Source organism: Pristis pectinata, chromosome 30 (assembly GCF_009764475.1).
Source record: "Pristis pectinata isolate sPriPec2 chromosome 30, sPriPec2.1.pri, whole genome shotgun sequence".
Lineage (NCBI taxonomy): Eukaryota > Metazoa > Chordata > Chondrichthyes > Rhinopristiformes > Pristidae > Pristis > Pristis pectinata.
In genome coordinates, this window is record NC_067434.1 from 3,737,303 (window position 1) to 3,762,148 (window position 24,846).

The 24,846-nt window shown below is 44.8% G+C and overlaps 1 protein-coding gene across 1 annotated transcript in view; it reads right to left on the reverse strand.

Moving 5' to 3' along the window:
• The window catches only part of tm9sf3 (transmembrane 9 superfamily member 3), a 74,821-nt gene that overhangs the window by 42,339 nt on the left and 7,636 nt on the right, over positions 1–24,846 (reverse strand). Inside the window, exons 2-3 of the mRNA XM_052041606.1 lie at positions 21,157–21,352; positions 9,552–9,674 (exon numbers count right to left, since the gene is read on the reverse strand). Coding sequence (XP_051897566.1) covers positions 9,552–9,674; positions 21,157–21,352 — 319 coding nt within the window. The remainder of the gene's footprint in view (positions 1–9,551; positions 9,675–21,156; positions 21,353–24,846) is intronic.

Genomic DNA, 24,846 nt, shown 5'->3' on the forward strand with positions numbered 1-24,846 from the left:
CAAGTTTTTGTGCAGACCTTCCAGCTAATTGTGTACATCTTTGCACTAATTGTGCACATAATTTAACCATGCAAAGCAACCTTAAATTCCAGTTTGCAACTGCTAACCTTTAGCAATTGGAAGGCAATCAAGAAATAAATGTCCTGTAGGAAGGCTTACAAAGTACTTGATAATGAAGAAAAGGCAATATTTCTACGAGGATGATGTGCAACTTGGGAGGTGAACTTGAAAATTTTGGTTTTCCCCATATGCTTGTTGTCTTTATCCATCTAGGATGTGGTATTTTAAGCATGGTAAAGAAGCCTTGGTGACTTGCTGCAGTGTACGTTGTAGATGGTACACACTGCTGTTATGTTGGGCCTACAGTGGAGGGTGTGTATATTTAAGGGGTTAACCTGCAAAGCTACAACTCAGAATTCCAAGCACCCTAAACAAAGTTACCAGCAAAGAAGAAACAGAGTTTATCAATCCCGCAGAACTAGCAAATAGAATAAAAGCTCTGCAGTGGCAGAAATATCCAATAGGAGAATGATGCTCCAAAAATAATCCAATCCTTCATAATGGAGGAGCCCAGCTTGTGAGCACCAAAGACCATCTACAGCCATCTTCAGCCACAAAGGCTAAGTGGATGACCCATCTCAATTTTATCCTGGGGTCCTCACTGGTCTTCAGTTATTTGATTCACTCCAGTGATACAAAAGGAACAGATGAGAGCACTTGATACAGCAAAAACTGTGGAACCAAGCAACATTCCACTTCTGGTGCTGAAGAAATGCCTTAGAACTGGATTAGCCTGTATCCATCATCCAACCATCTGTATGACTATCTGCAGCCTACTTGGTTAAGACCCCATCCACCATCATAAATGGTTGCCCCTTGATTGCAGTACCATCTGCAAAGAGCACTGCAGTTACTTGCCTATATTTTTCCAATGGCACCTCTCAAACCCACTGAGACAAGAGGAGCAGGCTCAGAGCAATATCACCATCTGCAGATTTCCCTTGAAGTTGAACACCATCCTGACTCATTGTCACAAAATCCTGGAACTCATCTAACATTGTAGGATTACATAAAACACTAAAGCACAGTAGGCCATTCAGCCCACAATGTTGTGCCGACATTTTATCCTGCTCTAAGATCTATCTAACCCTTCCCTCCCACATAGCCCCCTGTTTTTCTATCATTCATGTGTCTATCTAAGAGTCTCTTAGATGTCCCTAATGTATCTGCCCCCACAACCGCTGCCAGCAGTGCATTCCATGCACCCACCACTCTGTGTAAAAAAACTGTGTAAATATTAAGAAGGAGGATGTGCTGGAGCTTTTGGAAAACATCAAGTTGGATAAGTCGCCGGGAACGGATGAGATATACTCCAGGCTACTGTGGGAGGCGAGGGAGGAGATTGCTGAACCTCTGGCGATGATCTTTGCATCATCAATGGGGATGGGAGAGGTTCCGGAGGATTGGAGGGTTGCGGATGTTGTTCCTTTATTCAAGAAAGGGAGTAGAGATAGCCCAGGAAATTATAGACCAGTGAGTCTCACCTCAGTGGTTGGTAAGTTGATGGAGAAGATCTTAAGAGACAAGATTTATGAACATTTGGAGAGGTATGATATGATTAGAAATAGTCAGCATGGCTTTGTCAAGGGCAGGTCCTGCCTTACGAGCCTGATTAAATTTTTTGAGGATGTGACAAAACACATTGATGAAGGAAGAGCAATAGGTGTAGTTTACATGGATCTCAGCAAGGCATTTGATAAGGTACCCCATGCAAGGCTTATGGAGAAGGTGAGGAGACATGGGATCCAAGGGGACATTGCAGTGTGGATCCAGAACTGGCTGGCCCACAGAAGGCAAAGAGTGGTTGTTGACAGGTCACATTCTGCATGGAGGTCAGTGACCAGTGGTGTGCCTCAGGGATCTGTTCTGGGACCTTTACTCTTCGTGATTTTTATAAATGACCTGGATGAGGAAGTGGAAGGATGGGTTAGTAAGTTTGCAGGTGACACAAAGGTTGGAGGTGTTGTGGATAGTTTGGAGGGCTTTCAGAGGTTACAGCAGGATATAGAGAGTTTGCAAAACTGGGCTGAGAAGTGGCAGATGGAGTTCAACCCAGATAAGTGTGAAGTGGTTCATTTTGGCAGGTCAAATATGATGGCAGAATATAGTATTAATGGTAAGACTCTTGGCAGTGTGGAGGATCAGATGGATCTTGGGGTCAGAGTCCATAGGACGCTCAAAGTAGCTACACAGGTTGACTCTATGGTTAAGGTGGCATATGGTGTATTGTCCTTCATCAATCGTGGAATTGAAATTAGGAATTGAGAGGTAATGTTGCAGCTATATAGGACCCTGGTCAGACCCCACTTGGAGTACTGTGCTCATTTCTGGTCACCTCACTACAGGAAAGATGTGGAAGTCATAGAAAGGGTGCAGAAGAGATTTACAAGGATGTAGCCTGGATTGGGGAGTGTGCCTTATGAGAAAATATTGAGTGAACTCGGCTTTTCTCCTTGGAGCGACGGAGGATGAGAGGTGACCTGATAGAGGTGTATAAGAGGATGAGAGGCAGTGATTGTGTGGATAGTCAGAGGCTTTTTCCCAGGGCTGAAATGGTTGCCACAAGAGGACACAGGTTTAAGGTTCTGGGAAGTAGGTACAGAGGAGATGTCAGGGGGTAAGTTTTTTTTTTACTCAGAGTGGTGAGTGCATGGAATGGGCTGCTGGCAACAGTGGTGGAGGCAGATACGATAGGGTCTTTTAAGAGACTTTTGGATAGGCACATGGAGCTTAGAAAAATAAAGGGCTATGGGTAGGCCTAGTAATTTCTAAGGCAGGGACATGTTCGGCACAACTTTGTGGGCTGAAGGGCCTGTATTGTGCTGTAGGTTTTCTATGACATCCCCATTATACCTTCCTCCAATCACCTTAAAATTATGTTCCCTCGTGTTAGCCACTGTCGCCCTGGGAAAAAGTCTCTGACTGTCCACTCGATCTATGCCTCATATCATCTTATACACCATTATCAAGTCACGGTTCATCATCCTCCTCTCCGAAGAGCAAAGCCCTAGCTCGCTCAACCTATCCTCATAAGACATGCTCTCCAATCCAGGCAACATCCTGGTAAATCTCCTCTGCACCCTCTCTGAAGCTTCCACATCCTTTCTATAATGAGGCAACCAGAACTGAACACAATACTCCAAGTGTGATCGAACCAGAGTTCTACAGAGCTGCAATATCACCTTGCGGCTCTTGAAAATACCCCGGTTAATGAAGGCCAACACTCCATATGCCTTCTCAACAACCCTATCGACCTGCGTGGCAACCTTGAAGGATCTATGGACGTGGACCCCAAGATCCCTCTGTTCCTCCACACTAAGAGTCCTGCCATTAACCTTGTATTCTGCCTTTGAATCGACCTCCCGAAGTGCATCACTTCACACTTATCCGGGTTGAACTCCATCTGCCACTTCTCAGCCCAGCTCTGCATTCTATCAATATCCTGTTGTAATGTACAGCAACCTTCTACACTATCCACAACACCATTAACCTTTATATAATCAGAAAACTTACTAACCCACCCTTCCACATCCTCATTCAAGTCATTTATAAAAATCACAAAGAGCAGGGGTCCCAGATCAGATCCCTGCGGAACACCACTGGTCACCGACCTCCAGGCAGAATACGCTCCATCTACCACCATCCTCTGTCTTTTATGGGCGAGCCAATTCTGAATCCACACACCCAGGTTTCCCTAAGATTCCATGCCTCCTGACTTTCTGAATGAGCCTTCCATGAGGAACCTTTATCAAACGTCTTACTAAAATCCATGTACACCACATCCACTGCTCTTTCTTCATCAATGTGCTTTGTCACATCCTCAAAGAATTCAATCAGGCTCGTGAGGCACGACCTGCCCCTCAGAGCCATGCTGACTGTCCCTAATCAGCCTATGCTTCTCTAAATGCTCATAAACCCTGTCTCTTACAATCTTCTCCAGTAATTTGCCCACCACTGAAGTAAGACTCACTGGTCTGTAATTCCCAGGGTTATCCCTACTCACTTTCTTAAACAAAGGAAAAACATTTGCCACACTCCAATCATCCAGCACTACTCCTGTGGCCAGTGAGGATGCAAAGATCGTCGCCAAAGGCTCAGCAATCTCTTCCCTAGCTTCCCGTAATAACCTTGGATATATCTCATCCGGCCCCAGTGACTTATCTATCTTAATGTCTTTCAATAGTTCCAGCACATCCTCTTTCCTCACGTCGACATGCCCTCGCATATCAGTCTGTAATACGCCATCCTCACAAATGTCAAGGTCTCTCTGGTGAATACCGAAACAAAGTATTCATTAAGGACCTCCCCTACCTCTTCCGACTCCAGGCACACGTTTCCTCTTTTATCCCTGATCGGTCCTACCCTCACTCTAGTCATCCTCTTATTCTTCACATATGTGTAGAACGCCTTGGGGTTTTCCTTGATCCTACTCGCCAAGGGCTTCTCATGCCCCCTTCGAGCTCCCTCCTGGCTACCTTGTAACTCTCCAGAGCCCTGTCTGATCCATGCTTTCTAAACCTTGGGTTAGTGTCTTTCTTCCTCTTGACAAGATATTCTACATCTCGTGTCAATCACGGTTCCTTCACTCTACCATCCTTACCCTGCCTCAATGGGACAAACTTATCCAGAGCCCCATGCAAGTATTCCTTAAACAACCTCCACATTCCTGCTGTGCACTTCCCCAAGAACATCTGTTCCTAATTTACGCTCCCAAGTTCCTGCCTAGTAGTATCATAATTCCTCCTCCCCCAGTTAAATACTTTCCCATATTGTCTGCTCCTATCCCTCTCCAAGGCTGTGGTAAAGGTCAAGGAGTTACGGTCACCATCTCCAAAATGCTCTCCCACCGAGAGATGTGAAACTTCATCAGGCTCATTGCCTAGAACCAGGTCCAGTATGGCCTCTCCTCTCGTCGGCCTGTCCACACACTGTGTCAGGAATCCTTCCTGTACACACCAAACAAACTCTGTCCCGTCTATCCCCTTTACACTAAGGAGGTGCCAATCAATATTAGGGAAGTTGAAATCACCCATGACAACAACTCTGTTATTTTTGCACCTCTCCAAAATCTGTCTCCTGATCTGCTCCTCAGCATCTCTGCTGCTACTGGGGGGTGGGGGATCTGTAGAGTACTCCCAATAGAGTGATCGCTCCCCTTCTGTTTCTGACTTCCACCCACACTGACTCAGTGGACAATTCCTCCAGGACATCCTCCCTTTCTACAGCTGTGACACTGTCCCTGATCAGCAAAGCCACTCCCCCACCTCTTTTACCTCTGCCCCCATCTCTTTTGAAACATCTAAACCCCGGAATATCCAGCAGCCATTTCTGCCCTTGCAACAGCCAAGTCTCTGTAATGGCTACCACGTTACAGTTCCACGTACTTACCCATGCTCTAAGTTCATCACCTTGTTCCTGATACTTCTCGCATTAAAGTAGACACACTTCAGCCCATCCAACTGACTGCAATTTTGCCCTTTCAACTGCCTCTCCTTCCTCACAGTCTTTCTACACTCTGCGTCTACTTGTACAGTAAATGCACCAACCTCTGACCTATCACTCTGGTTCCCATCCCCCTGCCAAATTAGTTTTAAGACCTTCACCATAAATACTGCAGTGGTTCAAAGCTATTCAAGGGTAAATATTGAGTGTCAGTAAATAACAGCGAAACCCTCATCCCATGTAAAATGCATCTGCCCTAGTAGAGAGGCTCCCTAATACAGCAGAGCACAGAGTCCCCCATTTATCAGATGTTGTTTTCCCCTCTAGCAGCTCCTTCCGGTCTACTTCCACCAGGTACCACCTTACACTACTGAAATCCACCATCCTCTAGTTTAGGGCTCCAACGTTTCCATGACTACCTTGAAATTTATCAATCTACAGTCACTGTTTGCAAATGGCTCCCCCAAGTACAATTCAATTATTTGCACATCAACATTACCCAAGACAAGGCCAAGAACAGTCCTCTCCCAAATAGGACTCTTTACATATCATCTCAAAAAAACCCTCAGATTAAATTTTACAAATTTCACTCCATCGAAAGCCCCTTGCACTAAGGCAATCCGAGTCAATACTGGCAAAGTTAAAATTCCCCACTGTTAGAACCTTAGTGGTCATCAATGTGTGGAGCCAAAGATGGGCAAGGTCTTAAATGCGTATTTTTCATCTTCATTTACTGTGGACAAGCTTATGGAAGCTAGGGAATTCAGAGAGAACAGCGATGTTAGTAAAGAGGTGTTGGCAGTCTTGAGGCACATGAAGATGGATAAGCCCCTGGGCTAGACCAAGTGTACCCGAGGATTTTGTGGGAAGCAAGGGAAGAAATTGCTGGGACCCAGGCAGAGATTTTTGTATCTTCCTTAGCCATACATGAGGTACCAGTAGACCGGAAGGTGGCTAATGTTGTGATTTAAGAAGGGCTGCAAGGATAAGCAAGGGAACTACAGGCTGGTGAGGCTAATATCAGTCGTGGGCAAGTTATTGGAGGGGATTCTGAGAAACAGGATGTACCTGCATTTGGAAAGGCAAGGACGGATTAGGGATAGTCAGCATGGCTTTGTGTGTGGGAAACAGTCTCTCACCATTTTGAGAGAGTTTTTTTTTTAAAAGAGGTGACGAAGAAAATTGATGTGGGCAGGGCGGTAGACAAGGTCCAACATGGTAGGCTGGTCCAGAGGGCAAGATCACATGGTATCCAGGATGAGCTAGCCACTTGGATACAAAATTCCCTTGGTGGTACTACTCAAAGGGTGGTTGTTGTTCAGATTGAAGGCCTGTGACCAGCGATGTGACACAAGGATCAGTGCTGGGTCCCCTGCTGTTTGTCATATATATTTAGGATTTGGACGAGAATATAGATGGCATGATTAGCAAGTTCGCAGGTGACACAAAATTTGGTGTAGCAGACATTGAAGAAGGTTGTCCAAGGTTCCAACAGAATCTAGATTAACCGAGAAAATGAGCAAAGCAATAGCAGATGGAACTTAACTCAGACAAGTACAAAGTGATGCCTTTGAGGAAGTTAACCCACAACAGGACTTACACAGTGAATGACAGGGCCCTGGAGAATGTTGTAGAACAGAGACACCTAGGGGTATAAGTACATAGTTTAGGTAGACAAAGTGCTGAAGAAGGTGTACTGCATGCTTGCCTTCATCAGTCAGCGCACTGAGTATAGGAATTGGGACATCATGTGTAGGACATCGGTGACACAGCACCTGGAACGTTGTGTGAAGTTCTTGACATCATATAGTAGTGAGGATGTGATTAAACTAGAGGGTACAGAAAAGATTCACATGGATCTTGCTGGGACTTGGGGGGGGTGGGGGAGGTGCAGGGGGGCGGTGGGGGGTTGTGGTTGAGTTACAATGAGAGACTGGACAGACGGGGCTTTTTTCCCTGGTGCAAGAGGCAGAAAGACAACCTGAGAGATTTACTGAGGGGCAAAGGATAGACTGCCTTCCTGGCAGTCACCCATCTACTATCCAGCTCTTACCAAAGCTCCTATCTGTGACATTTTCTGCCTCTGCAAGTTCCTCAGTGAGTCCAACTGCAGCTCCAACCAATCTACGCCATTTGAAAGGAGCTGCAACTTATTATAATACTGTGTAACATCTTAAAAAAGTGATTTAAAAATATTTTGGATATTAATAACATCCAATAGTCTGGAAAATTGACTAGTTGAGTCCCAAAGGCCTCAGTGTGCTGATTATCAACTTTACACTACTGGCTCAGGGAAAATGCCAACAGAAACTGCACACAAACACTTTTTCATATCCATATATTTTCTCATGCCCAAAGCAAACATTTCCTACTGTTCTAAACCTGAATCCAGGTCTTTCTTCACTTTCTCAATTTCACCATGCTCCCTGCAGTGTATGACACTCATTTCCAGCTGCTTTGAATCTATTCCTATTAAACTGACGACTCCCAATGTCTTTCCTAGAATTGTTGAGAAATTATTAATAACCTATCATTAAAGAAATGACTCAACATCTTGAAATGCTCTACTGATCAGATAAAGGCAGTTTGGATTTATTATGGGCACTTCATGCCTAACAAACCTGAATATCTTTGAGGTGGTATTTATAGTAGTGAACAGAGGGTTATCTATGGATATTATTTAGAATTAGAACATAAAATAGAAAGACTGAGCCATACAGTCCTTCTATCTTGCTCCTTCATTCAACAAGATTATGGCAAATTCTCGACCATTTTCCCACCCAACCACTGCATATCTTAGTGCCCCAACATCTATCAACCTCAGATTTGAGCATATTCAATGATTCTAATTAATCTCTTCTCATCCCAGTAATCACACGAGTGAGCTTCCTTTGACTACCCATGAAGCTAGTCTTCTGGGATTGAAGAATTCCAAAGATTCAACAGCATCTTATTGAAGAAATTTCTCATCTCAGAGATACACAGATAATCTCTACCCGAGATTATAGCCCCTGATTTTAGGCTCTTCAGCCAAGGAACGGCACCTTAGCATCCATGCAGCCAAACCCTGAGTGAACCTTTCCTCTTTCTTTTCAACTCCAAGACATCGTGGCCCAATTTCTGCCTCTCACCTAAGAAATCAATTTTGTGAACCTCTGTTGCATTACTTCCAAGGTAATTCAGAAGTCATTCAATGAAGTTCCAAATGAAATGGTTAAAGATGAAGCTCATGAGATGGAGAGTAAATTGCAAACCTGATTAGGAAACTAACATCATAGCAAAAGACACAGGAAGGGTTTGGGGCATGTATTCCAACTGGCAGGATGTGACTAGGGATAAGCTGGAACCCCAATTATACCTTGTATTTACTAACGATTTAAAAAACATGTAACATTTTCAACAACATAAATGCAACCATTAAATTCCAGGCACATAATTCATTAAAAGTCCTGGACAGGTATTGAAAACAAAATCAAAATGGCTAATGGAACATTGATTTTTTTTCCCCCTCCCTCTACAGCTTGACAAAGCAAGTGGTTTGAAGTCAGTAGCAGCTATACATAGATGAGCTGAATGTTAGGTTAATCAACCACTGTAAACTGCCCCTAGAGTGTAGGTGAGTGATAGAATCTAGGGGGAGTTGATGGGAATGTGGGGAGAATAAAATGGGATCAGTGTAAATGAGTTGGCACAGTACTAGGTGGAAGGACGTGTTGTGCTGTTTGATTAATTTAGGATTAGTGTAAATGATTTGGATCAGAAGCAAATTACAAGGAGAAATTATACAAACTAGGACTGATTTCCCTAGAACTCTAAATGCAAAGGGTGACTTAAGGTTTAAGATATTTGTGGAGAAAGAGTACAGAAAAGATATTTCTGCTGATTGGGAAAATAAAGTGAAGAGATATGGCTGAAAGCTTCAAGCCAGATCTTTTATATACGAAGTTAAGAAATGTTTTGAAATGCAATAGATGAAAAAATGAGGAAATAAGACTTAATTTACAACCTTGTAAACATACTTTATTGAACTGAATCTAATAGTCACTTACCCCAAATTGGCAAATCATCAATGTACATCTGGTACCAGTAGTGGTTCTTGATAGCGTAAATAAAGGCATCTCGCTTTTGTTTATCCAGGTCAATTTCACAGTAAGTACTTTGCATGACATCATCTAAATAAAAATGCATTAAATTTTATCAATTGGCATCACAAACACACATGCACATATATATTTTAGTATACAAAAAAACTTGATCTCGCCACAACATTAGTGTATCCTATTGCATTGTACTTTTATCATTCTTACATCTGGACCTTAATATTTTACAAAACTTGGACCTTAATAGGTTTTCTCCCCCGACAATTCCAGAAGCAAGTTTCATAAAGTTATCAAACAACTGCAGTCAATTAGTATTACTATCCTTTTACTTCTGGGATCTGAAGCAGCATCCAAAAGTCTCTCCATTTATCTAATTTTCTACCACAAAATACAATTTCTACACCAGTACAATGAAAAACCTGCAATTAAATGCACATCTTGAAAGAGGAAACATCTCAAGGGGCTTCAAAAAGATGAATTAAAGATCTAAAATATCAGAGACACTGAGGAACTAATTAAAGGTTTTGACAAAAAGATAGGCTTTTTTGCAACATAAAAAGTTGAGATAGGATGGGAAAAAGCTAAAATATTTAAGAAAGGAATTGCATAGTGTAAGAGACACAACTACTGAAATGTCTGCAAGTTGTGCTGGAATGATGGAGGATGAGCAGTGGATGGAATCTGTAGCATCTATGAAGTGGACAAGGAGACTGAAATGTTTAGCAATGAAAAGCATGGCAATCTGGACTGATTGAGAATGGAAAGGAAATCTGAAGCTCCAACAGCAGGAAAAAAAGTCAATACTACGAATGAGTAGGATCTTAGCACGAATATAGATCAAAGAGACTTCACCATTCTCTAGAATTTAGAAGATGAAATCTCATTAAAACACAGAATGCTCACAAGGCTCGACAGCAGAGGGACCTTGTCGAAAGCTTTAGTAAAGTCCATGTAGACAAAATCCACTGCCCTGCCCTCATCAATCATCTTCGTCACCTTCTCAAAAAACTCAATTAAATTTGTAAGACATGACCTCCTCTACACGAAACCATGATAACTATCCCTAACAAGTCTATGCTTTTCCAGATGCAAGTAGATCCTACCCCTGAGAATCTTCTCCAATAATTTTTCCACCACAGATGTAAGGCTCACAGCCCTATAATTTCCTGGTTTGTCTCTATGCATTTCTTGAACAGAGGAACAGTCTTGGCTTTTCTCCAGTAGTCTTGGACATTGCCTGTGGCTGAAGAGGATAGAAAGATCTCGGTCAAGGCCCCAGCAATCTTCTTTCCTCTCTCAATAACCTGGGATAGATCCCACCAGACCCTGGGGACTTATCCACCTTAATGCTCTTCAAGAGCCCCAACACCACCTCCTTCTTGATATCAACATACTCTAAAATATCAGCATACCTCTCCCTGATAGCTATCCTCCATGTCCTCCTTGGTGAATACCAATGCAGTATTAATTTAATACCTTGCCCACTTCCTCTGGCTCCAGGCATAAATTCCTTCCTTTGCCTTTGAGGGTCCTACTCAAAGACATTTCATGGCCCCTTTTAGGCCTCCTGATTCCCTCTAAGTTCTCTTCTGCTTCCTTTATATTCCTCAAAGGCACCGTCTGATTTCAGCTTCCTAAACATTAGATATGCTTCCTTTGTTTTTGACTACATTTGCATCATCTCTTGCATCCAAGATCCCAAACCTCACCATCCTTGTCTTTCTTCCTCACAGGAATATGTTGATCCTGAATTCTGACCAGCTGGTCTTGATTGATGAATCATCTGACTTTTCTGCTTTAAATTTCATTAGTCTATTGTGCACCAATTCCATCACAGTCTCAATACTCCTGAAGTTCGTTATCTCTTCATTTACAATACCTTCACCTCACTTAATATCTTAAGTTATGCCTTTTTGCCAAGCTGTTAACATACATCAAAACAAGCAAGTGCATTTGAGAACTCTTCCATAACTTCTTTCAATAGAAAAACAAGATCAATCACTTCGACTCACTTTCTACCACTTAGCCATTCTTTATTCATGATAACCTCCTGTCACAAGGATTTTAATTTTGTTAACATGCAGTTTTTTTGGGAAGACTGCATGCACCAATTAACTGCATTGCCTTCAACCATCTTCATGGTCACTGCATCACAGTTATTCAATCTCAGTTTTTCCTTAAATTGCACTGACTCTAATTGTCCAAATCATGTTAATCTTGTCCTCGATTACTGTTCTAAGAGCTTCCCTCAATGACCATAAGCTGACCGATTTGGAATTGTCACGTTTATCCTTTTCTGAACGAGTGCAACATTTGCAACTATTAGTTCCCAGGCCATTCTATCTAGAGGATTAGAGGACTGTGGCTAACAGGTCTGCATTTCTACCTTTACTTTCTTTTGCAACCTTGGGTGCATCCCACTCCATTTGCACATCCACAACAAGTGTCTGGATCTCTTTCTGGTTAACTACCTACCTGTTTTCTGTCTGATGCCATACAAGTCTGCAAGGAACATTCCATACACTGTCGAAGACTGTACAGTAGTAGGAGAGTCTAAGACCCGAGGGCACACCCACAGAATACAGGGACGTCCCTTTAAAACTGAGACGAGGAGGAATTTCATCAGCCAGAGGGTGGTGAATCTGTGGAACTCATTGCCACAGACAGCTGTGGAGGCCAAGTCATTGGGTGTATTTAAGGCAGACATTGTTAGGTTCTTGATGGGTAAGGGGATTAAGGATTACAGGGAGAAGGCGGAAGAATAGGGTTTAAAACAAAAATCAGTCATGACTGAATGGTGGAGCAGACTTGATGGGCCTAATTCTGATCCTATAGCTTATGGTCTTATGCAACAAACTTGTGCACAAGCCCCAGTCCACATTGATATAACCCAAGAACAGTGAAGTAGCAAGATTCTGTAGTATTTCCCCAACTTCATCAGTTGGTTCTGTGTAAAGCAGCATTTTAGGCAGCACTCAAATAAAACATGAATTTTAAACAATTCGTGGTGCTATAAATTTAGAGCCATACCCAATCTGTTTGTTTGAACCTGGTGCTCCTTGCCTCAATAACTCTAACAAAATAAAACCAAGTCAACTTTCTAGATATACCCTTTCTACAGACTTGATGCAAACCTGAAAGCTAAAGTCTCCTCACAGCAGACCTCCAAAGCCTATATCAAATCATACAACATAGCAATGACAAGAGGGTAATCGGGGAAAGAGTAGGGCTCATTCGAAACCAAAATGGCAAGCTGTGTGGGGAGCCAGAGGATGCAGGTGAGGTTTTAAATGAATACTTTGTGATTGTATTCACTGAGAACATAGTTGGAGAATTTAGGAAGGACAGTGGAATTCCAGAGCTTTAACATTAAAAAGGAGGTATTAGGTGCCTAAATGGGCATAAAGGCTTATAAATCCCCAGGGACTGATGAGATGTATCCTAAACTGCTCTTAAAGAAGCAAAGGAGAAGATTGCTGGGCCCTAAAAGATTTCTTAATCTTCACTGGTCACAGATGAATAGAGGGGAACAAATATGGTACTGTAGCGGCTGCTACCACAATGTGAAAGCAAGGCACTAGTCGGTGGGGTACAGAACAAAAACTGATTTATTTTCCCGCCTTGCGCAGGCCTTTTAAGAGGAACAGTTCCCGCCCACCGAAAACGGACATGATGTATGCACTACATCATCAAACTTTTCCCGCGCATGGGTTCTCCCCGCCGCTCGGGGAAGACTGGTCTTCCAACGCCATCTTGGGCCTCGCCGCTCCAACGACACGCGACCCGACCGCCGGGCTGGTTCCCTTGCTGGGATGGCGAGTCGCTACACAACACCCCCCCAGAACTGGCGATACAGTCCCCAAGGTTCGCGGGCTGTGCTAGCCATTGCTTAGGAGGTCGGCCTCTGCGTCGCAGTGCTGGGACCTCAACCAGTTGTTGTATATCTAAATGGGCCAGCTTGAGGCAGTCGGTCGTGAAAACCTCTTCAGTGCCCCCAATGTCCAAAATAAAGGTGGACCCATTATTCCTGATGACTGGGAACGGCCCCTCGTATGGTCGTTGCAACGGTCCCCGGGGTGTGCCCCTGCGAACGAAAATGAACTTACAATCTCGTAGTTCCTTGGGCTCACAGGATGGGGCTTGACCATGCCGCGAAGTGGGAATCGGTGCCAAGCTGCCGAGCCTCTCGCGCAGTCTTTCCAGGACTGCCGTGGGCTGTTCTTCTTGGCCCCGAAGGGCAGGTATGAAATCTCCTGGGATGACCGGGGTGCACCGTACATGAGTTCAGCTGACAAAGTGTGGAGATCTTCCTTGGGGGCAGTGCATATGCCGAGCAGGACCCGAGGCAGTTCGTCGACCCAGTTAGGACCTTTCAGGTGGCCCATCAGGGCTGATTTCAGATGGCGGTGGAAACGTCCACCAACCCATTTGATTGAGGGTGGTAGGCCGTAGTGGTGTGCAGCTGCGTCCCTAGCATGTTTGCTAATGCAGACCAAAGGCTGCAGGTAAACTGGGTGCCCCTGTCTGAAGTGACGTGGGCCGGAACACCAAAACATGAGATCCAAGTTGTGAGCAGTGCCCGGATGCAGGAATCAGTCGTGATGTCAGATAGAGGGGTTGCCTCTGGCCACCTCGTGAACCGGTCCACGATGGTAAGGAGGTACTGGGCTCCTCTTGAAACTAGCAGAGGACCAACGAGGTCAACGTGGATGTGGTTGAACCTTCTACAGGTAGACTCGAACCGCTGGGGCGGGACCTTGGTGTGTCATTGGACTTTTGATGTCTGGCAGTGCGGACGAGTCCTGGCCCACTCACTGACCTGTTTGCGCAGGCCATGCCAGACGAACTTGCTGGCGACCAGTTGAACAGTTGGTCTGATGGATGGGTGTGCCAACCCGTGTACCGAGTCGAAAACTCATTTCCGCCAGGCTGCAGGAACTATAGGGCGGGGTTGACCTGTTGCGATGTCGCAAAGGAGGGTCTGCTGACCTGGACCGACTAAGAAATCTTGGAGCTGCAGGCCCGAGACTGCAGTTCTGTAGCTGGGCAGCTCGTCGTTGGCTTGCTGTGCGTCAGCCAGGGCCGTGTAGTCAACACCCAGGGACAGGCTGTGGATGGTCGTTCTGGAAAGCACGTCAGCAATGACACTGTCCTTTCTGGAGACATGTTGGATATCCATTGTGAATTCGGAAACGTAGGACAAATGTCGCTGCTGACGAGCTGACCAGGGATCGGAGACCTTGGAGAAGGCGAAGGACAAAGGCTTATGGTCAGTGAAAGCGGTGAAAGGCCTGCCTTCTAAAAAGTACCGGAAATGCCGGACTGCCAGGTACAGCACTAGAAGTTCCCGAGCAGGAGCGCTGTATTTCAGTTTGGGTGGTCTAAGGTGCCTGCTGAAAAATGCCAAGGGTTGCCAACGGCCTTCGATTAGTTGTTCCAGTACTCCACCAACCGCGGTGTTGGATGCGTCCACCGTGAGGGCGGTTGGGACGTCTGTTCTAGGGTGTACCAGCATCACGGCGTCTGCCAGGGCGTCCTTGGCCTTAACGAAGGCAGCCGCAGCCCCGTCGTTCCAGGCGATGTCCTTGCCCTTGCCAGACATCAGCAAGAACAAAGGGCGCATGAGATGGGTTGCTGCAGGGATGAACCGATGGTAAAAGTTGACCATCCCCAGGAATTCCTGTAGGCCTTTGACCATGTTGGGACGGGCAAAATGGCAGATAGCGTCTACCTTGGCAGGTAGGGGTGTTGCTCCTTCGCTGGTGATTCTGTGGCCGAGGAAATCGATAGAGTCAAGTCCGAATTGGCACTTGGCCGGGTTGATAGTGAGGCCGAAATCACAGAGACAGGAGTACGGTTGGCGGAGGTGGGAAAGGTGTTCTTGGCGGTCACGGCTGGCGATTAGTATGTCATCTAAGTAAATGAACATGAAGTCCAGGTCGCAGCCTACCGCGTCCATCAGCCGCTGGAAAGTCTGCACGGCATTTGAAGGAATTTGAAGAGGCAGAATGTAGTGATAAGCGCAGTTTTGGGGACATCGTCAGGGTGGACCGGGATTTGGTGGTATCCCCGGATGAGGTCCACCTTGGAGAAGATGTGGGCCCCGTGTAGGTTTGCTGCGAAGTCCTGGATGTGAGGGATGGGGTAGCGGTCTGGGGTGGTGGCGTCATTCAACCTGCGGTAGTCGCCGCAGGGCCTCCACCCGCCGGTGGCTTTGGGGAACGTGCAGGGGGAAGGCCCAGGGGCTGTCTGACCTGTGAACGATCCCCAGCTCCTCCATGTGGCAGAACTCTTCCTTTGCCAGGCAGAGCTTGTCTGGAGGTAGTCGTCGTGCTCAGGCATGAAGGAGTGGCCCTGGTAATGATGTGGTGCTACACCCCATGTTTGGGCATCGAATTTGTAAACTGAGGTGCCAAATCCGATGGGAACTCAGCTAGGAGCTTGGTGAACTCATTGCCAGACAGGGAAACGGAGTCCAGGCACGAGGCTGGTAGTCTGGCTTCTCCCAGGGGGTAGGTTTGGAAAGTTCTGGAGTGCACTAGCCACTTCCCTCACAGGTCAACTAACAGGTTGTGGGCCTGAAGGAAATCAGCTCCCAGGAGCGGCCGGGTGACAGCAGCAAGGGTAAAGTTCCAGGTAAAATGGCTGTTGCCGAATTGTAATTGAACTGTACGGGTACCGAAAGTCCGTTTGCGGCATTAAGTACAGGACCTCGTTGCCTGTTACGAGTGTCACGGCCGGTCAGGGGCAAAATACTGACCTCTGCTCCAGTATCGACGAGGAAACTATGCCCGGACTGCTTGTCCCGAACAAATAGGAGGCTGTGTTGGTGGCCAGCCCTGGCATTTCCTTGAAACTTGCAGGGTGGGCGGCGTTGATGGGCCTCCGCGCCCCACCTCTGATGGTAGAAACACAGCTGGTCGCCAGTGTCATCGTCTGTTTCTGGGGTGTGGTCGCTCGGTTGCTGGTACTGGTTTAGGTAGGCGCTGGGCTCGCGGCCTGGCGATTTGGCCAACGGACGACCCGCTCTCGCGTTTGGCCTTCCACAGGACATCTGCCCGGGCAGCTACCTCACGTGGGTTGCTGAAATCGGCGTCGGCCAACAGCAGGTGAATGTCATTGGGTAGTTGTTCGAGGAAGGCCTGTTCGAACATGAGGCAAGGCTTGTGTCCCTCAGCCAAGGCCAGCATCTCGTTCATTAGGGCCGATGGGGATCTGTCCCCCAGGCCGTCGAGATGAAGCAGGCGGGCGGCGCGCTTGCGATGGGAGAGGCCGAAGGTCCAAATAAGGTGGTCTTTGAAAGCCGGGTACTTATCCTCCTCCGGAGGAGACTGGATGAAGTCTCCGACCTGGGCGGTTGTCTCCTGGTCCAGAGAGCTAACCACGTGGTAGTACTTTGTGGAGTTGGAGGTGATCTGCCAAAGTTGGAATTGTGCTTCAGCCTGATCGAACCAGACACTGGGCCAAAGCGTCCAAAAGGTGGGCAGCTTGAGTGCCACTGCATTGGCTGCTGCGTTGTCGTCCATTGTGTGGGTCCAAAATCCAATGTAGCAGCTGCTACCGCGATGTGAAAGCAAGACACTAGTCAGTGGGCTGCAGAACAAAAACTGATTTATTTTCCCGCCTTGTGCGGGCCTTTTAAGAGGAACGGTTCCTGCCCACCGAAAACGGACATGACGTATGCGCTACGTCATCAAACTTTTCCCGCGCACGGGTCCTCCCCGTCGCTGGGGGAAGACGAAGGCCCAACGCCATCTTGGGCCTCGCCACTCCGACAACGCGCGACCCGACCACCGAGCCGCAATAAGGTCAGCAGAGGTAAGCCAGGTAATACTTATCCCTGCTGACCTTACTCAATAAGGGTACTGTATATGTTGCACTCTAGGCTGGTGAGTCAAATATTAGTGGTAGGAAATTTATTGGAAAGGCAGATATTAATCAAAGATATTGGGCATGGCTTTGTTAGGAGGAGATTGTCTGCGACGAATTTAACATTTTCAAAGAGGTAATAAAATATATTGATGAAAGCAATGCAGTTGATGTAGTTTACATGGAATTCAGTAAGGCATTTGACAAGGTCCCAAAGGTCTAGAGCCCAAGGGAGTCAGGGCAAATTGGATCCAAATCTGCCTTGGTAACAGGAGGCACTGGATGATGCTGGAGGGTTGTTTTTGTGATTGGAAGCTTATGACCAGTGGTACACCAGGATTAGTGCTGGAACCCTTACTGCTTTACATGTTAACAGTTTGGATATGAATATAGGAGGTATGACTGTTAGTTTGCAGATGATGCAAAAATCAGTAATGCGGTTGAGAGTGAAGAGCAATGGAGACCATAGGGAAGGGGTAAAAGGTTTAGAGGGGATCTGAAGAAGAGCTTTTACACTCAGGTGGTTGGAATCTGGAAATCAATGCCCAAGTGGGTGGTGGAGACAGGTACTCTCACAATATTGTAGTATCTAAACACTTGAAGCGCCAATGCATATAAGGCTACGGACTAAGTGGTGGTAAATGGATTAGCATAGATGGATAATTGACATGGTGGGCCAAAGTGCCTGTTTCTGTGCTGTATCTCATTTCTGCCCTGGTCAAACTTGTTCCCAAAAAACATTATGGGAACACCATTAACATTGCCTTATGAAAGCAGGTTGAGGGAACTCTGCCTTTTCTCCTTGGAGAGACGGAGGATGAGGGGGGACCTGAAAGAGGTGTATAAGATGATGAGAGGTATTGATAGGGTAGATAGTCAGAGGCTTTTCCCCAGGGCTGAATTGGTGGCCACAAGAGGACATAGGTTTAAGGTGCTGGGGAGTAGATATAGAGGAGATGTCAGGGGTAAGTTTTTTTTTACTCAGAGAGTGGTGAGTGTGTGGAATGGGCTGCCGGAAACAGTGGTGGAGGCGGATACGATAGGGTCTTTCAAGAGACTGTTAGATAGGTATATGGAGCAAAGTAAAATAGAGGGCTATGGGTAAGCCTAGCAATTGCTAGGGTAGGGATGTGTTCAGCACAGCTTTGTGGGCCGAAGGGCCCGAATTGTGCTGTAATTATTCTATGTTCTATTCAGTTGAAGATGGTAGTCCCCTTCAAGGTAACTAGGAATGGGTAGATGATGATGCCTTTGCAAGCAGTGAACATTCCCCCAAAATAACCTTCTATTCAATACGAATCAGCAAATTATTAACCATATGCCTTGCACAATACTGACATGTTTCCTAAATTGGCAGATTTCTAGCTTCAAATCAGGAATGTTCAAAGAGGCCATCATCCAGTTACTGTCATTTGCCACCTTGCAATTTACAGTTGAGTTGAGTCGGCTGGTTGAGTGGTGTTGCAACAGAAACATCGCAGTCAATGTCAGCAAGACCAAGGAACTGATTGTGGACTCTAGGAAGGGGAGGTTGGGAGAACACACATCAGTCAGTGGTGGAAAGGGTGAGCAGCTTCAAGTTCGTGGGCGTCAACATCTCAGGATCTACAGTATCTTGGGACCAACACATTGATGCAATCACGAAGAAGGCACACCAGCGGCTCAACTTCATGGGGAGTTTGAGGAGATTTGGTATGTAACCAAAGGCTCTTGCAAATTTCCACCGATGTATAGTGGAGATCATTTGGACTGGCTGCATTATCACCTGGTATGAAGACTCCAATATGCAGGATCGAAAGAGACTGCAGAGGGTCGTAGACTCAGCCAGCTCCATCACGGGCACAACCCTCCCCACCACTGAGGACATCTTCAAGACGCGCTGCATCAAGAAGGCGGTATCCATCATTAAGGACCCTCACCATCTGGGACATGCCCTCTTCACGTTACTACCATTGGGGAGAAGGTACAGGAGCCTAAAGACCCACACTCAACGTTTCATGAACAGCTACTTTCCCTCCGCCATCAGTTATCTGAACGGTCCATGAACACTACCTCATTATTCCTCTTTTGCTTGATTTATTTATTTTTGTAACTTAGTAATTTATACTGTACTGCTGCCACAAAACAACAAATTTCACGACATATGTCAGTGATAATAAACCTGATTCTGAGATACAAGTATCAAACCCTAGGAGGTTTCTGCCGTGACATCCTTTCCAGCAATGAATTATAGACCTTGGGATGAAAGAAAATCCTCTCCACTAATCCTCCAACAAATTACTTTAAATCTGTGGCCACTGGCTTTTATATGTTAAGAGAATAGGTCTACTTAATATCTACTTCCCTTAAATTCAATTAAATTCACTTCCAGCCTTCTCTATTCCAAAGCAAACCAAGCACCAGCCATGGCTATCCAATCTTTCCTCAGTTAATAATAGATATACAAAAAGGAAACAATTGGCTAAACTTAACAGGGTTCTGCTCTAGACTGACGAGAAGTACAGATTCCTCCCCTCCCCCAGAAATCAATGTCAAACTGTGGGTACAGAGTGAATGGGGACTCCTTAGAAATTGGCATTAAAAGAATTACTTGAGAAATTAATGGGACTCAAAGATTATAAACTATCAGGAGCTGATAACCTGCATTCTAGAGTTCTGAAGGTGGTGACTGTGGAGGAAGTAAATGCTCTGGTTGACATCTTCCAAAATTCCACTGATTCTAAAACTGCTCCCACAGAATGGAAGGTAGCAAAATGTAACCACATTACTTAAGAAAGGCGGGAGATAGCAAATAGAACAAAAGAACAGTTAGCTTCACATCAGCAGTGGGAAATTGCCGAAATCTATTAAGGGAGTGGTAACAGAGCACTTAGAAAATAATAAGATTGTGCAGAATCAAGTGGACAAAGGGAAACCATGTCTGACAAAGGCATTAGTTTTTCCTGAGGCTGTACCCAGCAGAATAGATAAGGGCAAATCAGTTCAAGTGTGTACTGGTGTATTTTCAGAAGGCCTTCAATAAACTGCCACACAAGAATTTAAATAAAATTAGAGGACATAGTATTAAAGGTAGTATACCAATGTGGATTAAAGGACACAAAACAGAGCCATTTTCAGGTTGGGAAGCTCTAACTGATGGGGTACTGCTGAGATCAGTCCTGGTGCCTTGGCTGTTCACAATGACCTCTATCAATGACTTAGATGAAGAAACCAAATGCAATGTATCAGTTGGTTATAAAAAGTTGGGAGACAGGTTCATTACTACTTGTGAACTTGAAACACAGGTGCGCCTCACAACTTTTCATACCCCATCCATCCCCAGCATTCCAGACCAGAGGTTTCTTCCTTATTGTCATTCTACTCTACAACACCCCCTCAACTCCAACTCTGACTTCCATCTTTGCCCATCTCTTTGCTGGAAGGAGTTCCCAGAGGTCCTGAGCCTCATATTCCACTGGTGTTTCTTTTCCCTTCTGCTCATTGACTAGGCTATACTTTTGGTTTTGCTGGGTATCAATCAGAGCTACAGTCCTCTACATCCTTAGCAAGGTCCTTTGGCTGTTTTCAGCTTTGCCTGCATCCTTTGGGTCGAGATTTGTATTTTGGAACTGAATTTATATTTGATATTTTCCATCATGTACTTTGAATGATATCAAAGAAAGCGATAGAAAGAAAAAATCCCTACCTTTAAATTTGATATCAAGACCGCTAAACTCCAGCTCTACTCCTTGAAGAGCTTCTCCTAAAGTTTCATGGTAATGGTTAATAGTCTTTTTCTTCCCTGCACAGAAGGGTAGGGAAAAGTATTTGTATGTCTCTTGCCGATTATGGTAGGGTCCAACAGTATTCATCCATAAGACGACTTCTTCTTTATCTTCATACTAATAAAAAAAAATCAGAAGATTAAAATTACCAGTGGTTCAGTTATACTTAGACAAATTAATGGTTTCTCCAATATGAGATGACCAATTGAACATTTTTAGTAAAATACTATGAATTTTCTAAAGACAGACTTCCCAAATAAACAGCAAGTTTTTGCTAACCATCAAAAGTGGGGCATATATAATCACTTTGAAGAACATCTTTGGCTTGTCGGCAGTCATTTATAATCTAACTCTACACCAGGGGAAACTACAAAATCAGTACTGCAGGTGGTTAAAAAAGAGAAACAAAGGAAACCCTCCAAGAGGCACAATCTTAAACTGAAGCATTATGTAGATTTTTACCCCACCACAATTACTGTAATTGTATTGTTAAATGTAATTATTACAACATTATGTAGAAACAAATGCTCTGCGATGTTTAAACCACTGAATTACTGAGTTGTGCAGCAATTCACAGTCTGCACTGTGCAATCTACAGTGGCAAGTGTAGGTTCAACACCAAGCTTGAAGGCTTTGATGCCTTTTTATCATATACTTGTACACCTACCAGTATTCCACCCCGTGAGCTCCTTACCCAAGGGCAAGTGTCAGCAACCCATTTAGCATGGACTGTTCAAACTAATACCTTATCTTTGCCTCCCTGATGTCTGAACAAGCAGAATTCCAAATGAAAACCAGGACACTCAAACCAAGTCTAACACCCAACCAATAACAAGGCTGCAAACAGCTAACTAGCAACAAGTACAGGCTTCAACCCTGGCTCTCTTTAATGTGGGACTCCTTCTCCCACGATCTGAAGAGGATCAGCAAAACTACGGATCGTAGATTTATGTACAGATGCTTTATCTAATTGTTCAGTAAGTGTTCTAAGATCTGAGGGCATGTGCTCAGAATGGAAGTCCCTTTAGAACTGAGATGAGGAGGAATTTCTTCAGCCAGAGGGTGATGAATCTGCGGAATCCATTGGCACGGAGGGCTGTGGAGGTCAAGACATTGAGTTCATTTAAGGCAGAGATTGACAGGTTCTTGATTGGTGGTGGGGGGGGAGTTAAGGGTTACGGGGAAAAAGCAGGAGAATAGGTTTGAGAAAAGTAAAAAGAAATCAGCCATGATTGAATGATGGACACAGACTCGCTGGATGGAATCGCCTAATTCTGGTGCAATATTTTATGGTCTAAAATCAGTCATCAAAAGCGCTTCCATAATATCCTTCAAACTACCAGCAAAACAATTGGTTTGTTCTTCCCTGAACACCGCCAGGAATCTTCCCTCTCACACTTGGCATCTCTTATCTTCATGATCAGAATCAAAACTCAGAATCAGGATTTCCCATTCAATACACCCACTTGCTCCTTTAAACTCTGCCTCATTAAGCAGGTATCCCTAAAAAGTCTTCCTCTGTTAATCAACTGCCTGCATACATGCCAGTTAAATGCCATATTACATTAGAAACCATTCTTCTGCCTTTCTTGAGCATATAATTGACCTCAAATCTCGACTCCAAACTACAGTCTGATGTGCCCGATTTCCTCTGTCTTGTAAGGTTTTTCATGTCATAGCAATACAGTTCTGGTTACTTAGCTTTCAATCTACCAGGAATCTGAACTTCATTACTAAAAACTTCAATTGTCCATGCTGTATAATGCATTGAGAAGGCATAAGGAAAATTTATCAGAAAGTAACAGGAGTAAGCCACTCAACTTCTTAAGCCTGCTTCACCCTTCAGTATGATCACGGCTGATGTGTCCCAGATCTTAGCTCTTCTGTGCCAGTTGCATATAGCCCTCGATTACCGGATCTTTCAGAAATTTATCTACTTCTCTAAATACCCCCAACGATCTGTGAGAAGTTACTGTACAACTCAGTGATAAAACAACAGCCCCTAACCTTGAAACTACATCCATTCTCCAATTAGTGAAAATATCTCAACATCAACCCTACAGACACAAGGGACTGCACATGCTGGAATCTGGAGCAACGATCTGCTGGAGAAACTCGGTGGGTCGAGCAGCACCTTTCCTCCTACAGATGCTGCTTGACCTACTGAGTTCCTCCAGTAGACTGTTCGTTGCTCCATGTCTACCCTGTCAGTGCCCAAGGATCTTATATTCTACTGAACTCCAAAGAACTTTGATTTAATTATTTTAACCACTTATGACAGAAAAACCCTCTCATCCCAGGAATTAGTCTAGTCATTACATCAGTACACTGCACAATTGGAACAATACTTCTCCACTTCTGAAGTCCAAATGTTTTGCAATAAAAGCCAATATGCCATTTACCTTCCTAACCACTTGATACACCTGCCTTTTAACTTTTTGCTACTTGTGCATAGGAATACCTAGATCCCTCAGTACTTTGCTGGTTTGGGAAAGCAGACAAAAAATAGGGGGAACAGAGATGGATCGAAAGGACAAAAGGGTTGGGGGTGGGGGAATACAAGAGGTAAGGGTTAACCAAAATTGGAAAATTCAACATTCATACCATTCAGTTGCAGACTACCCAACTGGAATGAGGTCGTATTCTGTTCCTCTAGTTTGTGTCACTTCTCATTCTGGCAGAGGAGAAGACCAAGGATGGACAGGTCAGTGTGGAAACGGAAAGAGGAATTGAAATGGGATGCAACTGGGAGCTCGGGATGGCCATTGCGGACAGAGCACAGGTGCTCTGTGAATCCGTCACCTAATCCAATCTTGGTCTTGCCATTGTAGAAGGGGCCACATCAGGAGAACCAGATGCTGTAGCCGAGGTTGAACAACGTGCACCTCCAACCATCACCCACCTACCACAAATGTGGCTTGACCCACTGAGGTCCTCCAGCAGATTGTCTGAAGCTTCTCTAAATGACTAACTAATTCTACCTTGATTATAGATGCCACTGTCTTGCCAGATGTTAAACCAACTGGCCCGTAGTTATCTGCTTTTTGTCTTCCTCCCTTCTTGTACAATCAAGTCACACTTGTGGTTTTCCAGTCAACTGGTCCCTTCCTGGAACTGAGTTTTGAGAAACCTCAACTGATGGCTCCACTGTCTCTACAGCTGCTTCCTTTATATTCCCTGGTTGCAGGCCTTCGGGACCTGGAAATTTGTCTAGATTTAGTCCCATTATATTTTCTAATACCTTGTTCCTCACGATACTAATTGTTACAAGATCTTCCACGGTCTTTAAAACTAGCCCAGCAGAAATCTTTGGATGTTTGCAGTGTCCTCCACCATGAAAATTTATGATTCAACATATCTCCCTTTTTCTAGTTTTCCATTGAATCCCTAATCTCACTCTCTAGAAAATTTACTGAAAATATAAACAAAAGCATGAACAAGAGTTACTGAATCTTACCACTGAGTGATATTTTCCCCCGCCCTCCTTATCTTTAAATATACACAGACTAACTTGCAGCTTAGTAGCAATTGATGTATTGCCAGATAATTGGGAAATTAGCTTCTATTCCACGTGGCAGTTGCTATGCATCTGAAAATTAACCTGATTTTTT